The 27,258-nt window shown below is 44.4% G+C and overlaps 1 protein-coding gene across 6 annotated transcripts in view; it reads left to right on the forward strand.

The window, feature by feature from the left end:
* LOC119387696 (kinesin-like protein KIF27) overlaps positions 1–27,258 on the forward strand; it is a 124,227-nt gene that overhangs the window by 19,506 nt on the left and 77,463 nt on the right. Inside the window, exons 9-12 of one of the 6 annotated variants that reach the window (XM_049413614.1) lie at positions 144–280; positions 4,584–4,713; positions 6,033–6,149; positions 7,167–7,238. The exons of 4 other annotated variants lie outside the window; for them this stretch is intronic. In XM_049413614.1, the coding sequence (XP_049269571.1) occupies positions 144–280; positions 4,584–4,713; positions 6,033–6,149; positions 7,167–7,238 (456 nt within the window). The remainder of the gene's footprint in view (positions 1–143; positions 281–4,583; positions 4,714–6,032; positions 6,150–7,166; positions 7,239–27,258) is intronic. One more of the 6 variants, XM_049413611.1, reaches the window with a different exon arrangement.

Below are 27,258 nucleotides of genomic sequence, written 5' to 3' on the forward strand. Positions count from 1 at the left end.
TCTCTCTTCACTGTGTTGTCCGCAGATATTGTACGAATTTTAAGCTTTGGCAGTTGACAGGTGTGCCAAAATATCCATTGACGTTGCTTGGATGGCCCAAACAACGGTGGTACACTCTAAAATCAGTTTGCCCCTTTGTGCAGAACCTGGTAGACCTGGCAGGGTCGGAACGTTCGGAACTGTGCGCGGACTCGGGAGAGCGTTTTCGAGAGAGCTCCCGCATCAATGTCTCTCTCTCGGTTCTCACGCAAGTCATTTCCAAACTCAGCAGAGGAGAAAGGTAAGGTCATACATTGTACTAGTATAATTCTGTAATTTACTTGTGACTTTGGTTTTACATGTGCAGTCATGTCGCACAATACAGAATTGAATTGTGGGAAATCTATCTTCAGTAGTTGCAGCAAGGAGCTTTTGCAATACTTTAAGATCATAAAATTGCGGATGATTGTTGGAGGTTGGTACTGTGAGACACATTTTTGTGAGAAAAATGTGTTTTCGTTTGCTACATTATTCACAATCAACAGAATAACGTTGGATTTACTGCAGTCCACATGCTTGCATCAAACTCGCTGGCTATATTTTGATGGATGGGCAATCTCTTGCCATTAAGCTGACTGCCAAAAAAGTTGTTGTGTGCCCGTGGTGGCATGTATATACTGGAATATAGGTCGGACTGGGATATAGGTCGAACTCCCCACTTCTAACTACTGAAAATCGAAAAGAAAAAGTACGTGGAATAGCCAAGGTATCAGAAGGCACGCGTCTTTACCGTGTAACAAACGCAATTTAAAATGGTGAACGGTGAAAATGCCATTTATTTACACGTAAGTTCCGCATGGCAGAAAGCCTGAAGGTGGGCTCAAGCATTATCTTCGTAAAGCATCACAACCGTCTTCACAGCATTAATTTGGATGCACTTTGAAGTCACCGGTAGCAAACACGACGCGAGCGCGGCTCCCGGTTAAACTGTGCAGCCTTCGTTTCCACCTCTAGATACGCTGTAGTGTGGCACCGAAACAGTTTTCTTCTGATCGCTGCGTGACGTCATGTGATCCTTCAGCGTCCACCAGTAGCGAATGCTTCGGTGGTGACCTCGATCTGCCCGCTGATCATAGCCATACGTGCCGCTCTAACCAGAGCCACCGGCATCGCAGGAAGCAACAAAGAAACTGTATCCGGCGAGATTAGAAGAGCGAGAACACCCGTGCAAAGATAAACTTTCAGTTATTGTTTGTGACTCACTGCTCCCGCTCGCGTTCACGTGCGCTAACATCCCAACACACCTCTCACGCACTTCAGACCAGATTTCTTCGTGCCTTCGTGAACTCAATCTCTGTTTTCTTGAACGCTACGGTGAACTGTCGTCGGCCACCCGTCGAAAACAAGAACAAAAGCACCTCAGAGCCCAAAGAGATTCACAAGACAACAAAAACTCAAAATGAGATCGCCCACGGCACAAGTAGAGTGTACTAGAACAGGGGAGTGCCCGGAACGAGCTTCAAAAAGTGAAGCCCAAAGAGGGTCAACCCGCTTGTAGCGCTGCGATCGGTAGTCTGCAATGTGTCGTTGTTTAAAGAGTTGCGCGCGGCTCCGTGAAAGTGGTGCAGTGGTATACGATCCCCGCCTCCCACTCAAAAGGCCCGGGTTCGAATCGCAGCTGTACAGGGTGGGTTTTTATTCGTAGTGTCTACCTTCATAGCTGTATTGGTTTCCCTTACTTTCTTAAAATTAGCTTCAGTTGCTACGTATTCCTGCAAAGAGTAACGCAAAATGAGAAGTAAAATAAAAAAAATTCACAGGTAACATAGTTATTTGTAGCGCCATCTCGTGGGATTCAATCTCCGGGGCCATACCTTATGTTTTTGTTGAATTCCGCGGGATGGCGCTTGAAATAACTACGATCACTGTGAATTTTTTTTCTATTTTACTTCTCATTTTGCGTTACTTTTTGTAGCAATACATAGCAACTGAAGCTAGTTTTAAGAAAGTAAGGGAAAACAATACAGCTATGAAGGTAGACACTACGAATAAAAACCCACCCTGTACAGCTGCGATTCGAACACGGGCCTTTTGAGTGGGAAGCGGGGATTGTACCACTGCACCACTTTCGCGGAGCCGCGCGCAACTCTTTAAACAACGACACATTGCAGACTACCGATCGCAGCGCTACAAGCGGATTGACCCTGTTTGGGCTTCACTTTCTATACATTGGTGCTGCGGCCGTTCCGAGCACTCCCCTGTTCTAGTACACTCTAGCACAAGGCTGGTTGTAAACATAGCAATGCCGATGATTGCGATGGTGATGGAGGCAGTTGACTTCAGTTGCCCATAGTGGCCAGACTTGCGAAGCTTTTCTGCCAATGACCAGTATATAAGACGGGGGTGGACTTTTTAGGGCTGTTTTTTTTTTTAAATTCGACCTATATTCCGGTTTTTACGGTAGTTGTAGGCATAGGTCGGCAAACTCATTTACGAGTTGACTCACTCAGATAGGGCCGTGAGTCTGAGTCTGAGTGAGTCTGGGTGAGTAATATTTTGGTGAGTGTTAGTCTGGTTGAAGAAAATTTTAGTGAGTCTGAGTCCAAGTGAGTCAAGTTGAGGAAAATATTGGTGAGTCTGAGTCTGAGTGAGCTCCACCTTTTGTTGCCAACTTATGGTCCCGTCTTCTGATCTTCAGCATTACCATCAGCCCTATATCGTCTTATGTTTATACTCAAATCTATTTACACTTATCTCAGCACTCTAGCATTCATGCACCACCTCAATATTTATTGATCAGAAGCGTGAGTTAGGGAAAGGGGTGCCATGACCTCCCCCGCAAACTCTTTCATGGGAAGTTCGTGATAAAGATATCTCATGTGAGTCGCGTATTTCTTAAACATGTCCTTACTGAATTGGTATATGATAATGGTGATGTATGACGATATCTCGTATTTAAGGTACAAGATCAAAAGATGTACTGTAGAGCACCGATTATGTAAGGTATTGGCATTAAAAAGGATTGATACCATGATAGAAAAAGCTCATTTTACGCCAATGGACTCGCGAGTCGACTCGCTCAGGCTCAGGCATGGTTTTCTTGATCGTATTCGAAGGTACAAGATCAAAAGATGTACTGTAGAGCACCGATTATGTAAGATATTGGCGTTAAAAAGGATTGATACCATGATAGAAAAAGCTAATTTTACGCCAATGAACTCGCGAGTCGACTCGCTCAGGCTCACTCAGACTCAAGTGAAGCCGTGAGTTTGAGTCTGAGCGAGTCCGGTTGAGAAAAAGTTTAGTGAGTTTGAGTCCGAGTGAGTTCGGTTGAGGAAACTTTTGGTGAGTCTTTGAGTCTGAGTGAGCTCCAATTTTTTTGCTGACCTATGGTTGTAGGGCAGCGAAATGCACATGCACCTCTAATAAACATATTGGTCCTGCGCTGCAGCCAGATTTGGAGGGAGCCACGAGGACAAAAACTGTTTTGGGACGTTAAACCCCAGATATTATTATTGAGGATGAAAATTGCAGCTTGCACACCACTTTTTTGAAAAAAGATTTGTGGAATCATCTGGTAAATTAGTGTTTTGATGTAATAGGCTTTTGTTAATAGTTTTCTTCATATCATAGATTACTTGACATTCATTTTTGCTCTCTACAAAAAATGAGTGTCAAGTTATGTTGTACATCAGAATCACATGACTCGGAAGGTGCAACAGCCCTTTTATGATAGCTGCCTTCTCTTCCAATGTGATGGTCTTAAGTTTGCTTTGATGCCTCGTCCATGTTGCCATGAAACCGGTGAAATAGCAACGCTGTTGGAGAGCGATGAGTGAAAAAATTTTTGTGAATGAGCACCATGTAACACATAGCTTGGTGAGCTGGCTTCACTGATGATTCAGTCTTTTCGGCTGTATGAACAGCAATAATTGGGGATTATCGTATTTTAACAAGAGATGAAGAATCCTGTATGGGGCATGTTCTTTTGTCCATATTCTACTACTGCATGTTTCAAGACTGAGGGTGACAAAAATTTAGGCTTCTGTTCGTGAGCTGTGATTGAAGGGTTTATATTGGACTGACATGCCAGTGCATCAGTAATAGAGCACAGTAACACCAGGTGTCACTTAAGAATAATGTCACATTGCGTTTACTGGCACATTGCTGGTCCTGTGACTCTGTCAGTGTGAGCCTGAGAGGTAGATGATAGCCGCATTAACTCGTGATGATGCAGGTGATGGACAGACTAGAAAGAGAGGTAACTCAGTGCTATGTCATTCCTTCTGTGCTTACATTGAAGCAGTCGCATTGTTATTTTCTAGCTGCATTGTAGCTTTCGTTCTCGGAATAAGCATGTTACTCTGTTGCTTTTTATTTTGGAGCTGTTATTAGTTTGCAAGCAGATGTCGGGCACTGTAAAAAAACTAGTTTGGAGAGTTTTTGATGGAATTCTGGGGCACAAGGTACAGCTGCGTATATAAACTACAGGGATGAAATTGCGTGTTCCTGTATCTGTGCATAGATAATTGCATGGTTTTCTTGATCTTATTTTTTTTTAATTTTGTGATTTAACTAAGCACATGCACCAATTTTCTTTTCAGAGGTCACATCAACTTCAGGGACTCTAAACTGACTCGCATTCTTAGAAACTCCCTGGGTGGCAATTCACACACTGCCATTGTATGCACAGTGAACCCTTGCTGCATGGAGCAGACACTCAGGACACTCAGGGTGATAAGTTACATAATTTTTGTCATTGGCATTTTTGGTGCTATAAAAGCGTCCTTTAACGTTGTATCACCAGTATCGGTATCATTATTGAAAGGTTTATATCAGACTGACAAGCCAGTGCATCAGTGATAGAGCACAATTACACCAGCAGTCACTTAAGAATGATGTCATATTGCATTTGCTGGTACATTGCGGGTCATGCGAGTGTGAGCCTTCGCTTTCAAACATCTGAATTCTTGGTAAGAGTGGTGACACGCTCATGCACGACTTGATGAGTGTTCTATATGCAACCTTTGTCCCTAAAGTTTCGAGACTGATTTATTTTCTTCTCTAGAAATGATTCCCCAAAACGAATCTTGGAGCGTATGTGTAGCGCCATCTTTTCGGGCTAACCTGAGCTATTTATCTTGATTGCTGTGGCAGCCGCTAGATGGCACTACATGTAGAAAAATATGTTGTCATTAGTCGTCTGCGCATTCTACTGTGAGTGAATGTGGAGAGATGGACGTCCACCTCGAACAGTGTGTAAACACAAAATTTCTTGCCAAGCACAGCATTACTGTACTTCCCCATCCGCCATACCTGCCTGACCTCTCTCCATGCGATTTTTTCCTGTTTCCTCGTGTGAAGAGAGCCCTAAAAGGTCACTGGATGTAGAGCGTTGAGGCCATTCAAGACGCCGCGACAAAGGAGCTGACAGCCCTGCCAAAAGAAGCGTTTTCCAACTGTTTCCAAGACCTCAATAAGCTTTGGAAGCTGCGTATAGACTGCAAGGGAGACTATTTCAAAGGGGTGCTGCACAAATTATTTCAATGTTAAACACATTTTTTTTATGGACTCAGTCTCGGAACTTTAGGGACAAAGGTTGTAAAAAAGAAAAATATATATCAGTAACACTTCTGTTGTGTTGCGTAGGAATGAAGAGTTGTTTATAGAAAGGTAGCCCTAATCCCTTGGTGTATAATAAGAGGACTGTTATTCCTAGCATTCGATGCTTGATGTTGTCTGTGCAAATCCTTGGTTTCTCTACATATGTATGCTGTATGATCGAAATAGGTAAACATCAGCTGTGAGTTAGCTCATCTTGCGTCGTCTTCCACTGTCCTGTCATAATATGTGCCCTTCTCTATTCACGAGTCAACTAGTCCAGCAACACGTATTACTATGGCTACTTAGTAGTTATTTGATTTTGTTGTGAACACAGTGATGACATTCAATTACTCCTTGTATGAATAACATTGTGTGCACCTGTTATTTATCAGGAATAGCATGGCCCTTTTGCTGCCTTTAGCTCATCTCGGGTATTCTGCATTTTGCAGTTTGCAAGCTCTGCAAAGAAGATAGAGAACACTCCAAAGGTGAACGAAATTCTTACCAAGGAGGCTCTGATCCACTGCTACCACATGCAAATTGAAGAGCTCAAGGATCAAATGAAGGTATGTTCTTATCACTTCTTCTCTTGTGTTGTTCCATTAATAAGGAAAATTGACAAGAATAATGTGATGCCTCAAACTGAAGCGCTGCATGGGAGCTTTGTACAGTTGAAACCCTTGATAAGAGACATGCACCAGGAAGCAATTTTTGTCTTTTATATGAGGTGTCTCTTATAAGCAGGGTACCACATAGTATGCATTTTCTTATCAACCCTAGTTTCAATCTAGGCTACTTGTGTCCCTTATACCCAACTGTCTGCTACATCAGATTCTGTTATAAAGGGGTTCAACTGTATAATCATATGCCCTGACTTGAATGCTAAGTTGAATTCTCAAAGGTATTAGTAACCAAAAAATATTAATGGTTCAGCATCGGAAGCCTCATCACATCACAAGCGAAAAGCATAGGAAAAGCATGCATCGGTTGTCTATCACTGCCTCCATTGTACAAAAGGAAACTGAGAAGTAAAACACTTTAAAAATGAAGAGAAAATGAATAAAATATGAAAAACATTGAACACTGATGATTGCATGGGAACTGAACCCAGGACCTCAGTCACAGAATCCTGATACTGTAGTTGTGCCTTGGATACATTTTGATAAGGTAGATAGAATGACCTTTAGAATTTCCTGTGTGCAAGCTAGTACATTGACTCTGAGTGTTTTCATATCTGTAAGTACTGTAGGCCCTGCGCTTGTCCCGACCAGATGGGTTTCCATCAGACCCTTGACTTTAATTCACTGTCCTTCTGTGTCATAGCTAAAGTGGACACATAACTTGCTGTTGGTGACACACGAACCACTGTTTGTATGCTCGGTCCCCACAGGTGGCAAACTCTTTTTTCTTTTAGGTGTAGACTCGTTCCTCAGAAAATTTCTCCCATATCTTAGTTAACTATAACGAAGCTCTACGGGTTGCTCTAACAAGGCTGTTTCAAGTGATGCCTGAATACTACAGGCTGTGCTCTGTGTTCTTTCGTATGGTAAGCAGAACACTGCTTTACTTGAATATGCATGCAGGTCATGGAAGAAACATACCTGACCAAGGCTCTTCAGGAAAAGAACAGCCAGATAGACGAGCTCAGGAGCAAGGTTTCGTCACTGGACAAGAAGCTGCTCGTCTCCACCCTTCCACAGGCAAACTTTTTTACTCTGTTGCCTCTACTTTAGCGGCATTTACGTACATGAATCCATGACACGCTGCATCGTATTGCCTTTTTAGTGTACATCGCATCCATGTCAACATGTCGATGCAGTAGAGAAGCATTAATGCGCTAGGCGGAGGTGGCTTGATGGCAAATGAGCGTTCACAAAATGCATGTACAGTCAGCTGCAGATTTTTCTGACATGCTTGAAGATTCTGATGCTTTTGCAGCACCACCACAAGCCTCTTGAAGTCAATGCATGAAAACGTCTAAAATTGCAGACGCTGAATTTTTTGTTGTCCGATTTTTCTGACTTTCTGCTCAAATTAAAGGTCCGAAACTGCATTTATTGAAGCCACCATCACTGCCACGTCAATCATCTCGATCGCAGGCTCAAACCAGCGCTTTTGCGAATCTGTTTGTGGCCGTAGCATATTCCAAAGCTAGCTTTGCCACAATGCCAAAGTGTTGTGCGGCAAAGCATATTCATATCCAAAGGGGTCACTGTCTCGGTGTAAGTGCGGAGATGCCTTTATGGGTAAGCACTGCAAACACACGGAGGCATGACAGCAGCAGGTACTCAATGTACCAGTATTATATTCCTGTCACACGGAGCAACTTAGGCGCGCTTTGAAGGAGTGTGCTTCGTCGCTAGTTTCATTCACACACTGTCACATGGGTATGCTTAGTGACGCTCGCTGCAAAGCGCACTTTGCCAGCGAGTATGTTCGCCAAACTCGATTCGCTGCGACGGAGTGTCTAGCCTGTGTAGCAGTGGCTCGAGAATAAATAAGTTACTATCTGAAGCCGAGTTTGTAACAATTTTTAAACTATCGTTTTCGTTATGAGGAATATTCTTGTGCATTAAAACATACTATATCACAAAAACTACTCTGCTATTCTTGCTCTCAGGCAGTTTACAGACACCACCGCCAGGGGCATGCCCAGCACACGCCGTGCAATAGCCGCAGCCGCCGCGTTTGTACACAAAGTTTATTTTAAGGGCTGCTTTAGCTGTAACACATTATTACTTAATAAGAAACATTGCCCGAAATAAATATCTGTTGTGCTGCTTAAATACCCATTGCCATTACCATCATTTCCAAAGTACACTTCCCTTTCTCGTGTAACAGCGCTGCCAAAGTGACATTATGGGGGTGTAAGTGCACACACTCAAAATGACTCTAAATTTGCCAGTGTGACCAGGGTATGACTGAGGTAATCACTGACAAGCCTATTATAACAAGGATCTTTAGCTAACTTCTCTGTAATGCATGCAACCACGTGCAGTTGCTAGTGCTTTCACACCTTTATAGGCAACAACCCAAACATGCCGCGTTGCTTGCAGAAGCGAAGGCAGCTAGCCATCGCCACGTTTGCGTGCAGTTAGAAACGGAGTAGACACGACGAACATACTGACAGCAAACTCATGCATACAGTACAGCAAGTGCCCAGGCAGTGATGGTGTGAGCTTAGTAGGCGACATGCTGCACACAACTAGGAACAATTAGCTCCATGTGCCGGCAAATGCTGCGCTTCAATCAGATAGCTGTGAAGATTTTCACAATGTTGTGCATCGTCTACATGTGCACATACATCGGGAAAACTGGATGAGTTGTCCGCTCCGCCCACACACAGCCTTTGTGTTCTGCGTCATCGTTTCAAAACGCCACTGAGTATCGCAAACGTGTGCCATGGCATGGTTGTGCGAGAGAGCCGTAATTTTGTGTATGCTTTGTCGGTATCAGCAATGCTTGTCACAGGACGCAAATTTGCAACTGGCGGTTGGCACACAGTTAAGCGGTTGCCCATCGGGCACGAATTATATACATCAGAGCCTATGCGAGCATCTAAATGCACGATAAATATACTAGCAGTCCTTCAGAGCTATTACGGACGTGGCTGTGGAGATTTGACCACTTCAGTCAAGTAAAAAAAAAAAATAAAGCAAGAATTCATTTTTCGGACTTCCCGATTTTCCAGACTAGTATTTTGCAGTCCCTAAGGATTCCAAAAAATGGATCTTTATAGTACATCCAAGCACATTATGTGAAAGATTATGAAAAAGGTCTTGCTACGGGGCTGGCACACTGTTGTGACAGCAGACATTTCTCACACAGCCAGGCCAGTCATTCTCACTAAGCCTTGAAAAGTTAATTTCGGTTGAATTTCAGGTTGAACAAATTGTCAAATAACGTTGCCATTTGAAAGAATGCCTTTCCCATATCTCATATATGGGTAATTTCTGAAGGGGATTTGACGTCGGGTTTCAAGAAACATAACCGTACTGATCGCCAGAATGACTGAAATGCGGACGCCAATTCTGAAATATAGATTTTTTTGCTCCACGGTAATGTTTCAACGTGTGGTGACCACATGGTGTGCCTCACGGAAAAAAAATGCTCGAGACCAGTCACGTCTGTGTAGCTGATGATTATACTTATGAAAAGAATTTTAAAAAAATATGGGACGAGGTCAGTCATGTGAGGCCCAGGCCACTAGCGAAAGGTCAGTGGGCTGCATCTTTGAGACCCCTGATATAAGGTGTCTGGCCAGAGAAGTGGCAGTACCAACCTTTCGTAAATATTTTTCTTTCTCAATTCTTCTTTCCTGTTTTGCTCTTTATGTATTCATTATACATTTAAATTACACAGCATAAAAAAAAGACCAGACAGGAAAGAGCGTGGCGAATGAAAAGAAACTTGTGCGCCATTCCTTACCGACTCTTTTTTTTGATGTGCTAAGTGCATGGTGTCGTTTGCGTCTTGCAGAAACGAAAACAGCGTCGAGAGACATGGGCAGCGCCAGGGAGCATAGGCACTGTGCCTGCGCCCCAGGTTTGCACACTATCCCAATGGAGACCTCCACCACCATGCATGATGGAGGAAAGTCCAGATATGGAGCGATGCAGACTGTCAACTGTTCTCGAAGAGAGCGAGTCATTCTATGGTACAGCTCTCTCTTACTACTGCCGAAAGCTCAATTCAGTTAATTCTGTGGCTCACTTGCAAAGGGAAAAACAAATAACTAATACAAATTGAGTAGTGCCTGTAGCAAATTGAACAAAAATGATTGAAATTGAATTGAGGTTTTTTCAATTTCGCTACAGGCGCTAAAGTAGTATATTTGCGCGGTTGTGAGAGTATGAGAGTGCACTGTTAACTTTTTCATGTATACTGGATGTGTTGTCACCTGCGTTATGTATGGATACTTTTAGTTCTCTCCGCTCTCCCCACCACTGTAATGCCCATGATGGGTGCTGTGTGTACTGTGATAAATAAATAAATAAATAAATAAATAAATAAATAAATAAATAAATAAATAAATAAATAAATAAATAAATAAATAAATGCAATGGCTAATGCTTTTCAAATAGTTTTTGAATATTGAACATCTATTTTGTAAATTTAATCTAAAATGATATTGACGTCATAGCATTCTAAACTTCGGCATTAAAACCACAAAAGAACTATCGGGAATGATTAGGCGGGTTGTTCGCGTAGAAAGAATGCAGAGTGTGCGAGTGATCTTTATATAGTTAATGAAGTCTGGCTCTGTAACCTGCTGCACTCTGTAAGCTCTCATGTTCTGTACCTATAGTACTATGCATGCGGGAATAGGTTATCATATTTTTGCCCCATTTTTTTTGCCTAATTGGGTGCAGTTGATGTTCTGAAATATTCATAAGCTGTTAAAAAACATTCCTGTTTATCAGTAGTGGCTGCTTCACGTGAAACCTGAATGAAATGCAACACTACGCGATTCGATGCAATAAGTTTTCTAATATTCACACATCCCTACCTACTGTATAATCTCTAGTAAGGGCTGCACCCCTCCTTTTCGGTCTAAATAATTGAGAAAAAAAGTTATTCGTGTAACAGCCGCACTCGCCTTTGCAAAGCACCTGTGAAGCGTAGCCGTGCCACCATGTTTGCACTGCTACCCACAATCTCCAGCACAGAGATTTTTAGCACCTACAGTGCCATAACTTCTTAATCTAGTGGCACTATGACCAATGAGAACATTGGCTCCCACATCTGCAAAGCAATCACATTTAGTTATATTCTCGCCAGAATGCATCGACATCTGAGCGATAACATTCCTGGCCTACTGTATTAGGTAGCACACTTGGCAGAGTGCGAGACCGTTGTGGCCAGTAGACAGCCAAACACCTTGCAAAAGTACCTCCAAAAGCAATCGTCTGAAAATGCGCCCCTTCCTAAAACTTCTAAACGTCATCGCTGCACTCTAGACACTGCAGCTATACACACTAGCCAGATTTGGCATGCCAAATCTCTGAGGCCATGCACTGACACACAAAACCGTGGAGATGGCATCATCCACAGAACTGCAAACACTACACGATTCTGTTGGCGCAAACAGTTGGAGGTGTTAGAGAACTGAACGTACGCAGCACACTTGCACCACGACTCACAAACACAAGAAACACAAAGGCAATACGATCAGGATCAGACAGGGAGAAGGGTGGAAGCATCTCCCATTATGATGGTTGGCTGATGCCTTTGTGACAGGTTTAGGCAAGAGACACAGGTCTCAAAGCCCTTAATTTTGCTAACACTTTTAAAATATATCATAACTACCATCTCTCTCACTTGAAATACAGATTTCAGAGGTCAGGTTTTTGGTCGCGAGAATCTAAAAAATGTCGTAGATGTTGTGCACAAAGTTCTGGGTGAGATCACTTTGAGGGGAAAAAAGAAGAAACAAATTTAAAAGGACTATATTAAGCGGTGTGATCATTACGCGATGAAATTGGCATTTTGAAATGTAAAAATATATATATATTCGTGTATGGGTCGCACCCGAAAAATTCGCGCTCAGATAAAAAAAAAGTCTAGCCTAACACGAGTGTGTACAGTGAATTGCTTTTTATGTGTAAACTACATAATGTATGCCCGACCCACTCATATCTAAAATTCAGAGCTTACAAAGGGGTGCTGGGTCAATCCTCAGGCCAGGACGAATGTTACTGTTCTGTCTTCCCTCAATCCCAGTGCACTGTTAGTAGCTTTTGAATGTTTATGGTTCTCCAGCTATAAAAAAAAAAAAAAAACCAAATTCCTACGCATCAATGCAACTTCTGTATCGAAAGCACTAGCATCCATGTTTGCTATTGAACTTGATCTCATGAGTTTAATTCCCAGCTGCCGCACATATATTCCAGAAGCAGGATCTTCATGCAGTGCATGTTAATGAGCCCTAATTAATCATTATGAATCCAGGGCTCGTTATTAAATCTGTGGTTCACACAACCTTCGTAATGTACCTGTCTTTGCAACCAGACTGCACCAATATTTCTGCTGAGTGTGTGGTTGCAGCTTTGGTTTGTGGGTTTGATGTTTGCTTTGCAACTAGGTAGAACAAAAAACAAAAAAAAAAACTGTAGACCTCGATGCTAAGCTCTACAATATTAATCCAGAGCATTTAGCTGCAGTGTCCTTAGTCAATCTCCTGGGTAGAAAACTCTGTGGAATATGCTGTAACCTCATTAATTTGAACTGCTAGGGCACTGAAGAAACATTCAAACAAAATGGAATTGGATGTAAAGAGAGCTCTTTTAAATATACTACTAGTCTCTAGTAACATCCATGCGACAAAGAGAGAGAGAGCGATAACTATTGTTTGCTCAGTTGTGTATTTTTTCGAGTTTCAGATCGGTAAAATTTTTTCCTGTTTAAAATAAGATTTTTGCTGGGACGAAATGAGAAGTTCAATTTATTTGCCAGATTGAGTTTTCGGACTGCTGTTACTTGCTCAGTTATTTGATTCAGAGAAAGTGTACTACTATCATTTTTAACAAATGACATCTTCTGTTTGGATTTTTAGCGTGAAGTCACAATGAAATCCGTACAGATTTCCTTGTGGCCTTGTGCTACAAATGGGTGGTTGTAAGCTATCCCTTTCATAACCCTATCACCGACTTGTGAGATTCTGCAGAACTCATTTGCCGTCTTCTGCTTTGTAGCCATTTCTCACGACGACTTTGAAAAGCAGCTTCAAAGGGAAGAGAGGATTCGAAGGCCGGCTGTTCTTCTCACAAGTGACTCTTCAAATGTAAGTGTTTTAATTTGAGCAAACAATGAGCTTTCTTTCCTTTTTTCATGAGGAGGCAAGATTTGTTGACCAGTTCATACTAGAGCACTGCACGGGCCGATTTTTCCGGCCCGGGCCCGGCCCGGCCCAAAAATGCCATACTCCGGCCCGCCCGAGCCCGGCCTGGTGTTCCTATAAATGTGGCCCGTACCCGGCCCGGGCCCGAAAGGTTTGGGCCCGGCCCGTTTCAGCCAGTTCTGCCTTGAGCATAAAGGAGGCACTGTCCAACCTTCGGTTATTGTGAAGATACCTGCTGCACACAAGATATTTTCTAGAGATTGTTTTAGGAACTTCTTTCAGTGTCACAACTTTCACCGGTACTGTGTATACTTTCGGTGAATTACGCGCGTAACATTCTTGCGAAATGGTTGCAGGGCAATATAAAATATAATTGGAGTCATAGCTGGCTCTTTCATGTACGCATGCAGTGCTAACCACGCAATCTCATTTTTGCATTTTAAAGAACAACTACAAAGTATAATACCTGCATAAAGTGGAGAAAAAAGCATGGCAGACATTTTTAGGTTGAGTCTACATCAACTGCATACGAGCTAGGACTGTTGAGTAAAAGTAGCAAGTCTCCTGCAAACCTCATCTATTGCACAATGCAAAGGGGAAAGAAACGTGCTCTATCTGCTTCTGGGAGGAATATGCCAGGCTGGGCAGCGTTACATAAATTAAAGCTGTCGTGTTGACTCCTCGGCAGGAAACTGCACCCAACGTACACTACGTCTTCGTGTTCAAAGCAACAAGGTTCTTTGTCCCTCCCTTCTTCCCCGAGTCACCGCCACTGTCACCGCCACTCGGGAAAACGAGTGTCTCTATGGTCTGGCGCATCGCCACTAGTAATGGGAAAATCAACAACGGCGTTTGACCTGGGATAAGAGTCGCTCCACATTTTGTACTTAAAATGCACGAAAAACAGCTCCTGAGATACTAACGACTCACAAGTCGCATTGGCCAGTCTACGGGCATGCGAGCGTAGCTGCATACTCAAAATGTTTCCCTAGATACAAACACGCACATCTTGTACACACTAATCTAGACAGTTTACCGTTGTTTTCCTTACACGGTACCCAAGAACGTCTTTCACTCACTATAATGGAGGAAACTTATATTAGGCGTTTCTTGAAATTTCATGTAGCATACCGATGGAGCAAAATTGTACACGTCTTGTACTGTGCAATTTCTATGCACGCCAATGCACTCCAGGTGGTTTAAATTACCCAGAGCCCTCAACGACGGCGTCTCACATAGCCTGGGTCACTTCGGGAAGTTAAACCCCACAAAACAACAAAAACAAAGCCACACAACGTACACACGCAATTATACCTATACGTATGAGACCCGGGCCTACTACGGGCCTGGCTCAGGCCCGAGCCCGACCCGAGCCCGAAGATCAAGGGCCCGAGCCCGGCCCGGGCCCGATCCAAGAACCCCTTACCCGGCCCAGCCGGACCCGTGGGCCGGGCCCGGGCTTTCGGGCCGGCCCGGGCCCGTGCAGTGCTCTAGTTCATACAGCAGATGTTTTTATGTGAGAACAATTCCTCTATGTGAACTGTTATACAATATTTCTTGTAATATTTGCAATTGATACTATCTGGTTGTCATAAAATGCCATGATCCAATGATGTTAATTAATGTGGTATTGCAATTATATGCTTCTAATTAGCCAAAAGCCTGATTGTTTTGTTACAGTATGCTTAACATGACGAATGTTTTTCTCTGAATTTGAAGTGTTTCTTGTGCGTTTTTTTTAAGGGCCCTGAGAAATGTTGCGCATAATGATAGTGGAACACACTCTAACACTTTAATAAGCAATTGCCTACAAAGGCTGTGCTCAATGTGCACAGATCACTCATAATTCACGGCATGCTTCCTACTTCACTAAATGCATATAGTAAGTACTATGTAAACATGCTTTGCGTAGTTTGCCATAGTCCAAGAAATCCAGCTGCATTACCCGTGTAATGCACGGAAATTGGGAGAAAACAGGCAACGGTAATTATTTTTAATGCATATAGTAACTGAGCAGCTCATTTTAAGCTTTTCGCACTTGCCACTAGTAGCATGGCTCCCATAATCTCCAAATATGTAACATATACCTCTGCAATTGGTGCTTTGGGTAGCAGCAGGGTAACATTTTATACATACATGTACTAGTACTTCTCAAATTAACACATGCATTTCAAAACTTTGCCTGCATGCTGTCTGTGACATTTTCAGTTTTTTTTTTTTTTTTTTCAAGATAGATAAGCACTGCAAGTGACCCTTTCTTTTTCTCTTGGCAATACCAGCATTTCTGTCAGTCACTGAAACAAAGGAAATAGTGCAGGGGAAAACTTTAAAGTGTTAATTACAAATTGTAGATGAGGGCACATCATCTACAATTCATGATATACTGAATTTACTACTATTGGGTAATGAATCTCGGTCATACTATGCATTTCTTCCAGCTGAACTGCTGCTCACATTTGGTAAATTTCACTCCTTTGCATTTTGTTCCACTGCGAAGGTCTGCAACTACTGAGACCAATGCTTATGTAGCGTGTTGTGCATAAAGATGCTGAAGGGTGTGTTCTGATAACAACGTTGGTGCATGTTCGTCGACCCCCTGTAATTCCGCCGAAAAAAATATATTTTGGTGTCCGAGCCCCCAAGACCGCAAAACCACTTTTAGTCTCGCGAAAAAAAAATTTCACCTTCTTTAAAAAAAATTTAGAAGTGGCCACTGAGCCGCAACCGCCTTTTTCGAATTTCGCGGAAATGGGATTTCGATGAGACGCTACAGAAAAACTATTGTAGCTGTAGGTATGACGAATTTTCTCCACATACTACAGATAGTTTGAGTTGATGAAACATTATTACTTTGCAGTTTTGATGCTGCTCTTTTAAGAAAAAAAAATTCGGAAAATTGGCACAAAGTTCAATAATGCTCAAATTTAAGATTTTTTTTTCTCCACGCATATAAACGCCAGACTTCCCAAAATTTTTGAGAACATTGCCATATGTTAGGTTAACAAATGCATTGAATGAAATTGCTGAGAGTGACTTGAAGACATTGACCACAAATGTTCAACTGAGGACAAGTCTAAAAAAATGCAATATTTCGAAGATCATTTAAAAAACACCATCTTCGATTTTCTTTAAACTCTTCATAATTAAAGCCAAGCACGTGTTCTAACTTAATCTGTAAAAACATGTTGCATGATTTTTGTGAGGTAGGAGTTATGAAGCACGAAAAGTGGCCAAATTAACGTAAACAGAGTAACCACAACATTGCGTTATCATTATTTTTACATCGTGAATGTGTTCTGTTGTGCTCGACAGACAAGAGATTGACAGAGAAAACCAAGACTTGCCTTAAAGTGCAAATTTGTTCATGTGCGTGCGTGCAAGCGCCGTAGTTTTGGTCCTGACGTAAGGACTAACCGCAAGATTTCTAGAAATGTAGTCGAGTCATGTTCTCGGAAGGAACAGTTTAATTACCCCTAATGTATGCACAGGGCGTAAGAGTCACAAGTCATAGTCAGACAAGTTAGACAGTCACAAACGTGACTGAAAAAGTTGTGTTTTTTTGCTCCTGGTGAAGCAACATTGTGATCTTGATTACTGTGGCAAGGGGGGCGCCTTGCACTGGGTATTAGTGGCACCCAGGGTGACCGTTGTGGAAAGCCGTGGTCATGTGAGTACCACCCACAAGAGTTCATAACACTTTTTACACTTAGCAGCTGCATTATTGTTGGTGACCTTCAGTGTCATGTTTTCTTTGTTAGGCCTGTATCACTGCGTTCTTCGGAACGATGCTTCCTGCTTCTTTGCATGAGGCATGGTGGTCACTCCATAAAATTAACCTGATTTCACAATGAACGTTTTTCATTTTGTAGAGAATCATTTTTAGCTGAAGAAGCACTGCTGTGGAGTTATTCTTGCTTCATACGGTGTACCTTTTATAGATGTATATGGTTGAAAAGCAGCGTCTATTCTGGCACTTTCTTCTTTGGAAATTCAGCTGTTCTTGCAACAAGCTATTCGTTGCGCTCTTGGCTGACGCGCGTCCACTGCCACATGTGCCACGACTGAATGCTATGCACTGGACGGATGCACTTCTTTGTTTTTATTTCCCTGAAGGCTTTCAAGTCAGCACTTGGAAGGTGAATCAGCATCACATTCTGTAGCTTTGTGTTGAGAACATCTACCATGTCTTTCGCGCACTTAATAACTGATGTGGCGAAGCTGCGGAGGTTGTGTAAGGTTGCGTGATGCTTGACGACGCCCCCAATTCCATCGCAAGCATTCTTGCCGTGCCCCGCTGCGGAAAATAGCCACTGTACCGAGGCGTTATTGGTCGCTGTAAGTTCGTGAAGCTGGTACCCGTTCTTGAAATGGCTCGGAGCACCATCACTGACGTATGTAACATGGGCATGTAAAGGAGCAACACCCTCGAGCCACTCGTGCACCTTTGCGAGAGCATAGCAGGCGTGGGCGTAGTCGTGGCTAGTGCCATCGCTTATAAGAGTGCAGCTGCGGGTTCCTTTTCTAGTCGTGAAGACGCATGTGAAGATGGAGACTTGGGTTTTTTGCCAGTGATGTGACTGAACTTCTCCTGGCAGAACTACGGTCCAGTTTTCTGCGAAGTCAAAATGCAAGAGGACGCAGCCTTTCTCGAGGGATTGTTTTGATTCGCTAATGGCTCTGCCCTGAACGCACCAAATGTACTCGTGCGGCACCCATTTTTTAAAGCACTGTTCAAGGTGTTGCACGAAAACGTCCGGACTTACTTCTTTTTCGACCAAATCTCCTTTCTGCCAGGTTGCGAACACAACTTCCTCTTCTTCTGGGGTCCCTAGATCAGGCGCTGTAATAACTTGAGGTGTGGGGCACAAGTCAAACAAGGATAGAAAACACCGTCTGGACGGCGGTTTACAAACTGTCAAATCACGAAGGTCTTCGATGCTTTTTTTTCTGACCAGTGGCTATTTCTAAGGCCCGTGCACTTAGCTTAGTGTTTGCACAGTATGTGCAGACGCAAACTACGTGAGGCGCAGTGCACACAACCCATTTCTGCCTCAAGGAGGCCGAAATGGAGGAAAACTCGAGGAGGAGAACTTCGTGAGCCTGATACCTGTGTCAGGGTGAGCCGCTTTAAATAAACGAAATGTTTCTTGAATGGACCTGGTCATCAGCCGTTTTGAAATGTACTCTTTTTGTCCTTTAGATGTAATTGCAATGACATCTTTCTTGTTTGGGCTTTGTTAGGTTCAGTTGAGCTCATCTCTAGTATAGTATTTCATTGCTGCCTGTATGTCTTCTGGGTTCAGCTTCGATCTGGTGTAGAGGTCCGGACTTGACCACACCCCGTGGGTGTCTCTGTATTTTCTGGATTTCAGAATGAGGTGATGAGTTGCGGATGGAATCATTTCTCAAATCTGTTGATGAGAAAGGTTCACAGGGAGCAATGTCAGGAGGCGGCAGCGTTCATGGTATGATTCGCTGGTATCGAACGCATCCTTTAGGTTGCGCAGCCACTCGCGACATGTGTTGCAGGTTTCTGCTGAAGGACCAGGTTCCTCTTTAGTGCCGTACGCTGCTGTAAAGCCAGCAGAAATTGTCCTTGAGACAGCACCCTCAACCTCTGCTTTCCTACGCTTGGCGTAGGACACTCGGCAATGTGCTTTCACTTTTGCCGGAATTTTCAGGGGTGTCACGTCGGTTGTCTTAACGAATACCTTTAGCTCTTCGACAGCACTTAGTTCGGGAACAAAATTTTCGTCAGAATGAGATGCATTCGGAGACACTACGGCGATCTGTTTGAAGCGGTTGAAACAGTTCTGGCACAAAATGTCGGTTTCTCTGATGGATGAGGCTTCTTCTAGCATGTGCTTCCTTAGTAAGGCGACATTCGAATCTTTCACACATCGAAAGTTCCGCTTGTAGGCAATCTTCTTCTTGTGCCTCTTTAGGTAGTCAGCGCAAAACGCTCGCTGTGAGCTCCACAACGTAGCCATCAATATCGGGGGAGTGCAATACGCGCACGTGTACTCGTGTTCGTTGACCAGCAGAGGACTGCCGGGTTGTCACCGACGAGCGTAAGTGAAAGCCGACGTTCTCTTATTACTTCGACCTTTGTTAAGCGAGTTGAGTTCTTTCTTTTTTGTTAGGGAGCAGGCGAGCGCGGTCAGGCTGCAGAAGCGCCACTTGTTCCGCCACGTACCGTCTACGTTATCATATTACCGACGTGCCATGGGAAGCGATAAATATCCAGCAGTGGATCCTCTCCAGCCACCTCTTTTGTGTGCCGTACGCAGGCTCGCATACGCGAAAGATTTTCGAAAGCGATTCCTGCAAAGTATGTGACCCAGCATCGCGGCATGCTCAGTGGCTGGGACCCACGTAGAAGTTTTTGTGATTTACGTAAAATGTAGTAATAATTTGCTCTTCAGAACCAACTGTTCCTCTTTTTTTCTGTCAATCCGTCAATCCACAGAACACATTCACGACCTAAAAATAATGATAATGGAAACTATTGCTCCATGCTCGCGCAATGTTGTGGTTACTCAGTTTACGTTAATTTGGCCACTTTTAGTGCTTCATAACTCCTACCTCACAAAAATCATGCAACATGTTTTTACAGATTAAGTTAGAACACGTGCTTGGCTTTAATTATGAAGAGTTTAAAGAAAATTGAAGATGGTGTTTTTTTTTTTTAATGATCTACGAAATATTGCATTTTTTTAGACTTGTCCTCAGTTGAACATTTCTGGTCAACGTTTCAAGTCACTCTCAGCGATTTTGTTCAATACATTTGTTAAACTAACATATGGCAATGTTGTCAAAAATTTTGGGAAGTCTGGCGTTTATAGACGATTTTCCGCAGCTGGTTTATTAAATCAAACTAGATGGCGCCACTGGTGCCACCGCACCGTGGCCGTCCCTCTACCGTGGCTGTCTCCATGGCCATCCCCCTGCCGTGGCCTTTGGCAGCGCTGCTCAATATGTCTCCATCCGCGTCGTGTCGTCTGCTCGGCGTTCCCATAGCGTCTGCGCGCAGGCGAGTAAAGCCCCAACCACTGGCACGCGTATGCACGCGTATGCACGCGCCTAGGCGTCAAATGCGCCTCTCGGCGTCGGTCGCGGAGGGCTGTACGCGTCCATACGCCTCGAGGCGCGCGGGGTCAAGACGACTTTGATATTTTCGGCTACGTCACCACGCGTACGGCGCGCCAACCAATCAGAGGCCGGCATGGGCCGGCGGCGCCAACCAATCAGAGGCCGCGATACCTCTGAGTGCTATGCCTAATGGCCGCCGCTTCGAAGGCACCTCCGCAACCTCCGAGTGCAGGGCAAGCACGGAAACTACGGTCGCAAACGCTCCTGAGTGACCGCGTTGTCATCCAGTACGTCGACGACACGGCGAACGACCGCGAGTGCTACCAGTGGAACGCTGTTTCGTGCCGAGTTCGAGCGACACCGACAAATCCAGCGAATGCTTCCCGGCTGCCCTTGCCCCGGTTTTGAGTGCCATCGTCGACCGAGTGAAAACATCGTACCTACTACTGCGGCATGTCGCTGCTCCTGTGCTCTTATCTGTGTGTATCTGCGCTCGGAACGGGTGTAAACATGCTTCGGAGGTTTGAAGTCCTCAGCGTAAGCCCTCGCCTACCACGAAGTCAATTCAGAGCGGTCTTGAGTGCGATCGCCGACCGAGTGAAAACATCGTACCAACTACTGCAGCATGTCGCTGCTCCCGTGCTCTGATCTGTGTGTATCTGCGCTCGGAACGGGTGTAAACATGCTTCGGAAGTTTGAAGTCCTCAGCGTGAGCCCTCGCCTACCGCGAAGTCAATTCAGAGCGGTGCCGTCTGCATTCAGCGTAGGCCTCTACCGTCGAGTTCGTGTGAACCAGTTCATGTGAGGAAGTTTGGTTGAAGGAAATTGATGGTAGTTGTTTCCGTCGAAACATAGACGTTATATATGACGCTAGAGACTTCGCGTGGCGCTTACGCAGGAGTTTTTAACCGCAGTGTGTTTGTTTTCAACATCGCCATTCGCCTCATCATTCCCGAAAGCGAACATCGCACTTGCCAGCGCATTTCGGTGATGTGACAACGTACATGAGGAGGATTTGCGGATTTTACGACGCTGAAACATTGGTTGACTTCGGCGCAAATCGTTTGCGTGTGTTGCCAAGCTAACAAGCGTGCGCTTGTTGGTAGCAGTGTGACGTGTTTTCGTGCCGGGTACCAGCGACGCCGACACATTAAGCTGTCAGCGGTCTCATTTACATTCATGTATAAAATAGAAGCTCGAACGTGAGCGAGTGTGGTGATCGAAAAAGAAAGTTGCATGATTAAGTGCTGCTTGTGTTGCCTGCTATTTCACATCTTGACTCTTGGTCTGCTTCTCTGCCGTGCAACTACACCTTAGCACATGCCCAGTTGCACATGCCTTGTTTTGCAGGTTGTCTATTCTGACACACATTCTCCCTAGTCTTTTCTGATACTCATAGATGGGAGAATGTGAACAGTGGCGCTTCTCCATCGTTGTACAGTTTACTTAAATATAACACATGTTTTGTTTACAGCTGGACAGCTACTTTGCTAAAAAGCTTGTAAGTGACAAGCACCTCCATTGAAATCTGAGGTGCACTATGACACGATAGTAAGAAGAGCATGACATCACACGTATGTGCAGAAGGAATGAAAGTGCAATATTACTGTGCTGCTCTTTGTTTAGAAGGAATTCAAACGGTGCCTCACTGGAACCTCACACACTTGTGACACCATTCTAAACTGCGCACATATTTATCTCTTCCTCCAGACTGAATCCAGCTGAAATATTTATTTGATGGTTTCTAATGCAAAATCCTTGGATGTATTGCAAGGACTATTTCATTTCTGTTCAGTTCTTTGTATATGCACTAACTTAGACTATGCATGCACTTAAGCATAATTGAAATATGAAGACATTCATTCAGTTTAGCTATGTTAGACAACTTGCCAAAGACTTTTATACAGTGCTCTGGTGCAATCCTATGAGCGAAATCTGTCGCATCATGAAGTTTCAGGCACGATTTATTATATTAGAGGGTATTTTGACTACTGACGACGTCCAAAGGCCTTCTACACAGTGCTTAGTTCCAATCTTATTACCGATATCTGTCGCATCATGAAGTTTCAGGCACGATTTGTTATGTTAGAGGGTATTTTGAGTACTGACGACGTCCAAAGGACTTCTACACAGTGCTTGGTTCCAATCTTATGACCGATATCTGTCACATCATGAAGTTTCAGGCACGATTTATTATGTTAGAGGGTATTTTGACTACTGAGGACGTCCAAAGGCCTACACAGTGCTTGGTTCCAATCTTGTGACCGATATCTGTCACATCATGAAGTACCAGGTGTGGTTTGTTGCGCTAGAGGATATTTCGACTACACACAACGTGCAAAAACCAGTGCTCGGTTCCAATCTTATGGCCGATATCTGTCGCATCGTGAAGTTTCAGGCATGATTTATTATATTAGAGGGTATTTTGACTACTGACGACGTCCAAAGGCTTTCTACACAGTGCTTGGTTCCAATCTTATGACCGATATCTGTCACATCATGAAGTTTCAGGCACGATTTATTATGTTAGAGGGTATTTTGACTACTGACGACGTCCAAAGGCCTTCTACACAGTGCTTGGTTCCAATCTTATGACCGATATCTGTCACATCATGAAGTACCAGGTGTGGTTTGTTGCGCTAGAGGATATTTCGACTACACACAACGTGCAAAAACCAGTGCTCGGTTCCAATCTTATGACCGATATCTGTCGCATCGTGAAGTTTCAGGCATGATTTATTATATTAGAGGGTATTTTGCCTACTGACGACGTCCAAAGGCCTTCTACACAGTGCTTGGTTCCAATCTTATGACCGATATCTGTCACATCATGAAGTTTCAGGCACGATTTATTATATTAGAGGGTATTTTGACTACTGACGACGTCCAAAGGCCTTCTACACAGTGCTTGGTTCCAATCTTATGACCGATATCTGTCACATCATGAAGTTTCAGGCACGATTTATTATGTTAGAGGGTATTTTGACTACTGACGACGTCCAAAGGCCTTCTACACAGTGCTTGGTTCCAATCTTATGACCGATATCTGTCACATCATGAAGTACCAGGTGTGGTTTGTTGCGCTAGAGGATATTTCGACTACACACAACGTGCAAAAACCAGTGCTCGGTTCCAATCTTATGACCGATATCTGTCGCATCGTGAAGTTTCAGGCATGATTTATTATATTAGAGGGTATTTTGCCTACTGACGACGTCCAAAGGCCTTCTACACAGTGCTTGGTTCCAATCTTATGACCGATATCTGTCACATCATGAAGTTTCAGGCACGATTTATTATGTTAGAGGGTATTTTGACTACTGACGAGGTCCAAAGACCTTCTACACAGTGCTTGGTTCCAATCTTATGACCGATATTTGTCGCATCATGAAGTACCAGGTGTGGTTTGTTGCGCTAGAGGATATTTCGACTACACACAACGTGCAAAAACCAGTGCTCGGTTCCAATCTTATGGCCGATATCTGTCGCATCATGAAATGTCAGGTGTGGTTTGTTGCGATATTTAGACTACAGACAACGTCCAAAAGCCTTCTACACAGTGCACAGCTGCAATCACAATCTTGACATAACCCATTTTTTTGTGCACACTAACATGTTCAAATACAGTTTTTTCTGATATTTACGAACACTGGAATGATGTACCTGGTTCCGTTCGTGAAATGAATGTATCTGATTTTTGGAGGCACTTGTATGATATTAGTGTTCTATTTCTCTCATTTTTTACCCAGTTGCACTCAACAGGTGGCGATATCTGCTGTTGTTGAAGCAGTTATTGCGATATTACTGTATACATTCTTTCCTTTTGTATTCATGTACACCACTCCTGCAGTAGCCCTGCATTGGGCTGCAATATTTGAAAATAAATAAATAAATAGACTGTTTAATTATGAACTCGATGCGTATTTTGTGGTGAACAGTGCATATTCATTTATTAGAAAACAAGAAAGTCAGGCCATACTTGCAGTGCTACAGTTTACCTGCATTTTGTTGCTAGACGGGACATAAGTAACTGTGAGTTTCCAGTAATGTTGGTTTCTTGTTTCCATGCTAATGAAAAAAATTTGAGTTAGTATGTATGCTTGCTCCAGGATTCGAACTTCTCAATGTTGGCCCATGTAAATAAACTGTAACTCATATTAGGCAGCTAGAATATTAGTCACGGTGACACCCGTGGTACGCGGCAGGGGCGTAGCCAAGGGGGGGGGGGGGTTCAACCCCCCCCCCGAAATTTTTGAATTTTGCTTGCGCATATATACACGCACACATACAAACGCACGCACGAACATAATGTATGGTTGAACCCCCCCCCCCCCCCCCCCCCGAAAAAAATTTCTGGCTACGCCCCTGGTACGCGGGAAAGCCGTCTTTTTGTTAATGTGAAAAGTATTAGTCGTTATGCGGCGAATTTTTAGGGCACCTCGTTTGGACTTTGCAGCAAACGTCTATTTCCTTATTTTTTTTGTAACTAAAGTACGTGCCAAGAAACGACGTCAAGCCCACCGACGGTGCGGGCGACGCCGCTCCCGTCCGCTTCTTGGAGCAGAACCATTTTCATGAACAGGATGATTATATTCGTGTTGGGCACTAATAGCATGGCCGTGAACAGGCGTCAGGAAGGCGATCGCACAAGCGTTGGCGATCTCGCAAACATCGTTGGCTGTGTCCCGTGATGCAGACGTGAACTTAGCAGCGCACGCGCCGATGTCGATTACTTGTGCATACCGTCGTTGTTACTTTGGTCATTGCGATGTTAATTACTTCTTAAATAGTCAAAACAGTGGTGGGTGAAGCACAATCAATATTTTAACGACACTCTAATTCGCTTCGATTGATAACGCACCATTCTAGGCTGTACATGGACAGTTTTAAACAAAAAGATCAGGAAACACTGTGCCTCTGCCGAAAGCGAGCGTCGGCGCGGTAGCGCGGTCGACGCTTGCCAGTGGGGCTCTTCGATTTTCCATTTTCTGGCAGCCCGCTGGCTGCCAGAAACCAGCCAGCGGGTTCCGGTTCTGACAGGAAATGACGTTATATCACGTGGCCTAAAAACTTCTGGCAACCAGAAAGTGGTCGGGAGAAGTAAAATCGAATTTTGGGCTCGCGGCTGGGCGGCTCACAACTGCGTCGTCTGCTCCAACATGCTAGTACAAATTTTGTTAGCTACGATCGCTGGGCTGGTGGCCTTGCTGCGCGCTCGCAGGCTCCGCAGGCGTCACCAAACCGTTGTGTGCGAGGATGAAAATGTCGAAGAGCTCGTTGTGTGTCTGCTGATAAGCAGACTGCAACGAGAAGAACGGCATAGAGTTCCGCTGTATGTTGAGAACGTCGAGCGCCGTGTTATGTCTAGAATTACTTGCGCAGCCCTGGTTGAGGAGCTTGAAGCTTCGGCATTTTATCCTCAAGGCCTCCGAGAACGACCGAAGATTTCGGCCGAAAAGACGCGCGCTTCTTGTCGCACTGGCCGAGAGCGGCCGAGGGTCCCGAGGCCTTTGCATTCCGCGGAGTCCACGCAAAGATGGTCGCGAGCGCTCATCGTCCCTTTTGGCGTCTGCTAGCCAGAAAACGGCCAGAGAGCCGCCAGACCAAAATCGTCCTGGCGAGTTCTGGCGACCCGCGGGTCGCCAGATGCAGCCAGAGAGCGAAAAACGAATGCCCACCGGAAGTGCGCGCGCGGTGGGCGGAGCAACCAGAGAAAAAACGAATGCGTTCTGGCTGTCTCTGGCAGCCCGCGGGTAGCCAGATGTAGCCAGAAGTGGTAAATCGAATAGGCCCAGTGGTTGCGCGCCCTTTTCCTCCACGGGGCGCGCCGCGACGCATTTGACGCGTAGGCGCGTGGAACGCGTGCCGGCGCTTGCCAGTGGTTGGTACTTAAAAGCGAGCAGACGGCAGCGCCGGAAAAATAAACATGGCGGCACCTGTGGATGTAGTTTCCTTCCGCCTCGAATTTATCACGTCGTCGTCCTGCGCTTGTGGCCCGTAAGTTCAAAACCTACGCATTTATTTACTTTATATTCGCGTCCTGAAGCTTCGAGAGCGATGTACTCGTCGGTATTTTGCAGTATTTCCAAGATTCATTCTCATATTGTCCGAGACAAGGCTTAGCAGGCATGGCTAAATAAACACAGCTGATCGCAATAATAAAGACAAAGCATACCTGACGTTTCTTCTCCAGCGTGAGCTGACACAAAGCGATGGCCGATTTTGCCATTTATTTATTGCTCTGAGGACAGTGGGCGAGTAGCAAGCGCGAGTTCGGATCGAAGCGGGGTGTCGCGTCTGCATGGGTGCTGCCATGTTTGCTTGTAACCCCAGTGACCCCAGCTACGGGCGGTTGCTAATACAACAATTAAAGACATACGCCATAAATACGACACAGATTAAACATATCCCTTATCATTGTGGTGTGGTACGTACCAAACAAACGCAAATGTCTCAATGTTTTCAACTTTGAGGCGATTACATGTAGAACTATGTTTTGCTGCGCAAGCATGTGACTTGCTGACACCCTGCTACAACCAGCTTGTGTTGTACGGCCACGGCCGCTTCGCTGGCCTAATGCGTTGGCTGGGGCCACGGCTGGGGCAAATGGCTGGGGGAAGGCCAGTTATGATCACGTGATCAAAGATGGCAGCGCCCGTGCGCCGCTGCGGAAAATCGTCTATACGTGCGGAGAAAGAAAATCTTAAATTTGAGCATTATTGAACTTTGTGTCGAATTTGAGA

The sequence above is a fragment of the Rhipicephalus sanguineus genome, chromosome 3, assembly GCF_013339695.2.
Source record: "Rhipicephalus sanguineus isolate Rsan-2018 chromosome 3, BIME_Rsan_1.4, whole genome shotgun sequence".
NCBI lineage: Eukaryota > Metazoa > Arthropoda > Arachnida > Ixodida > Ixodidae > Rhipicephalus > Rhipicephalus sanguineus.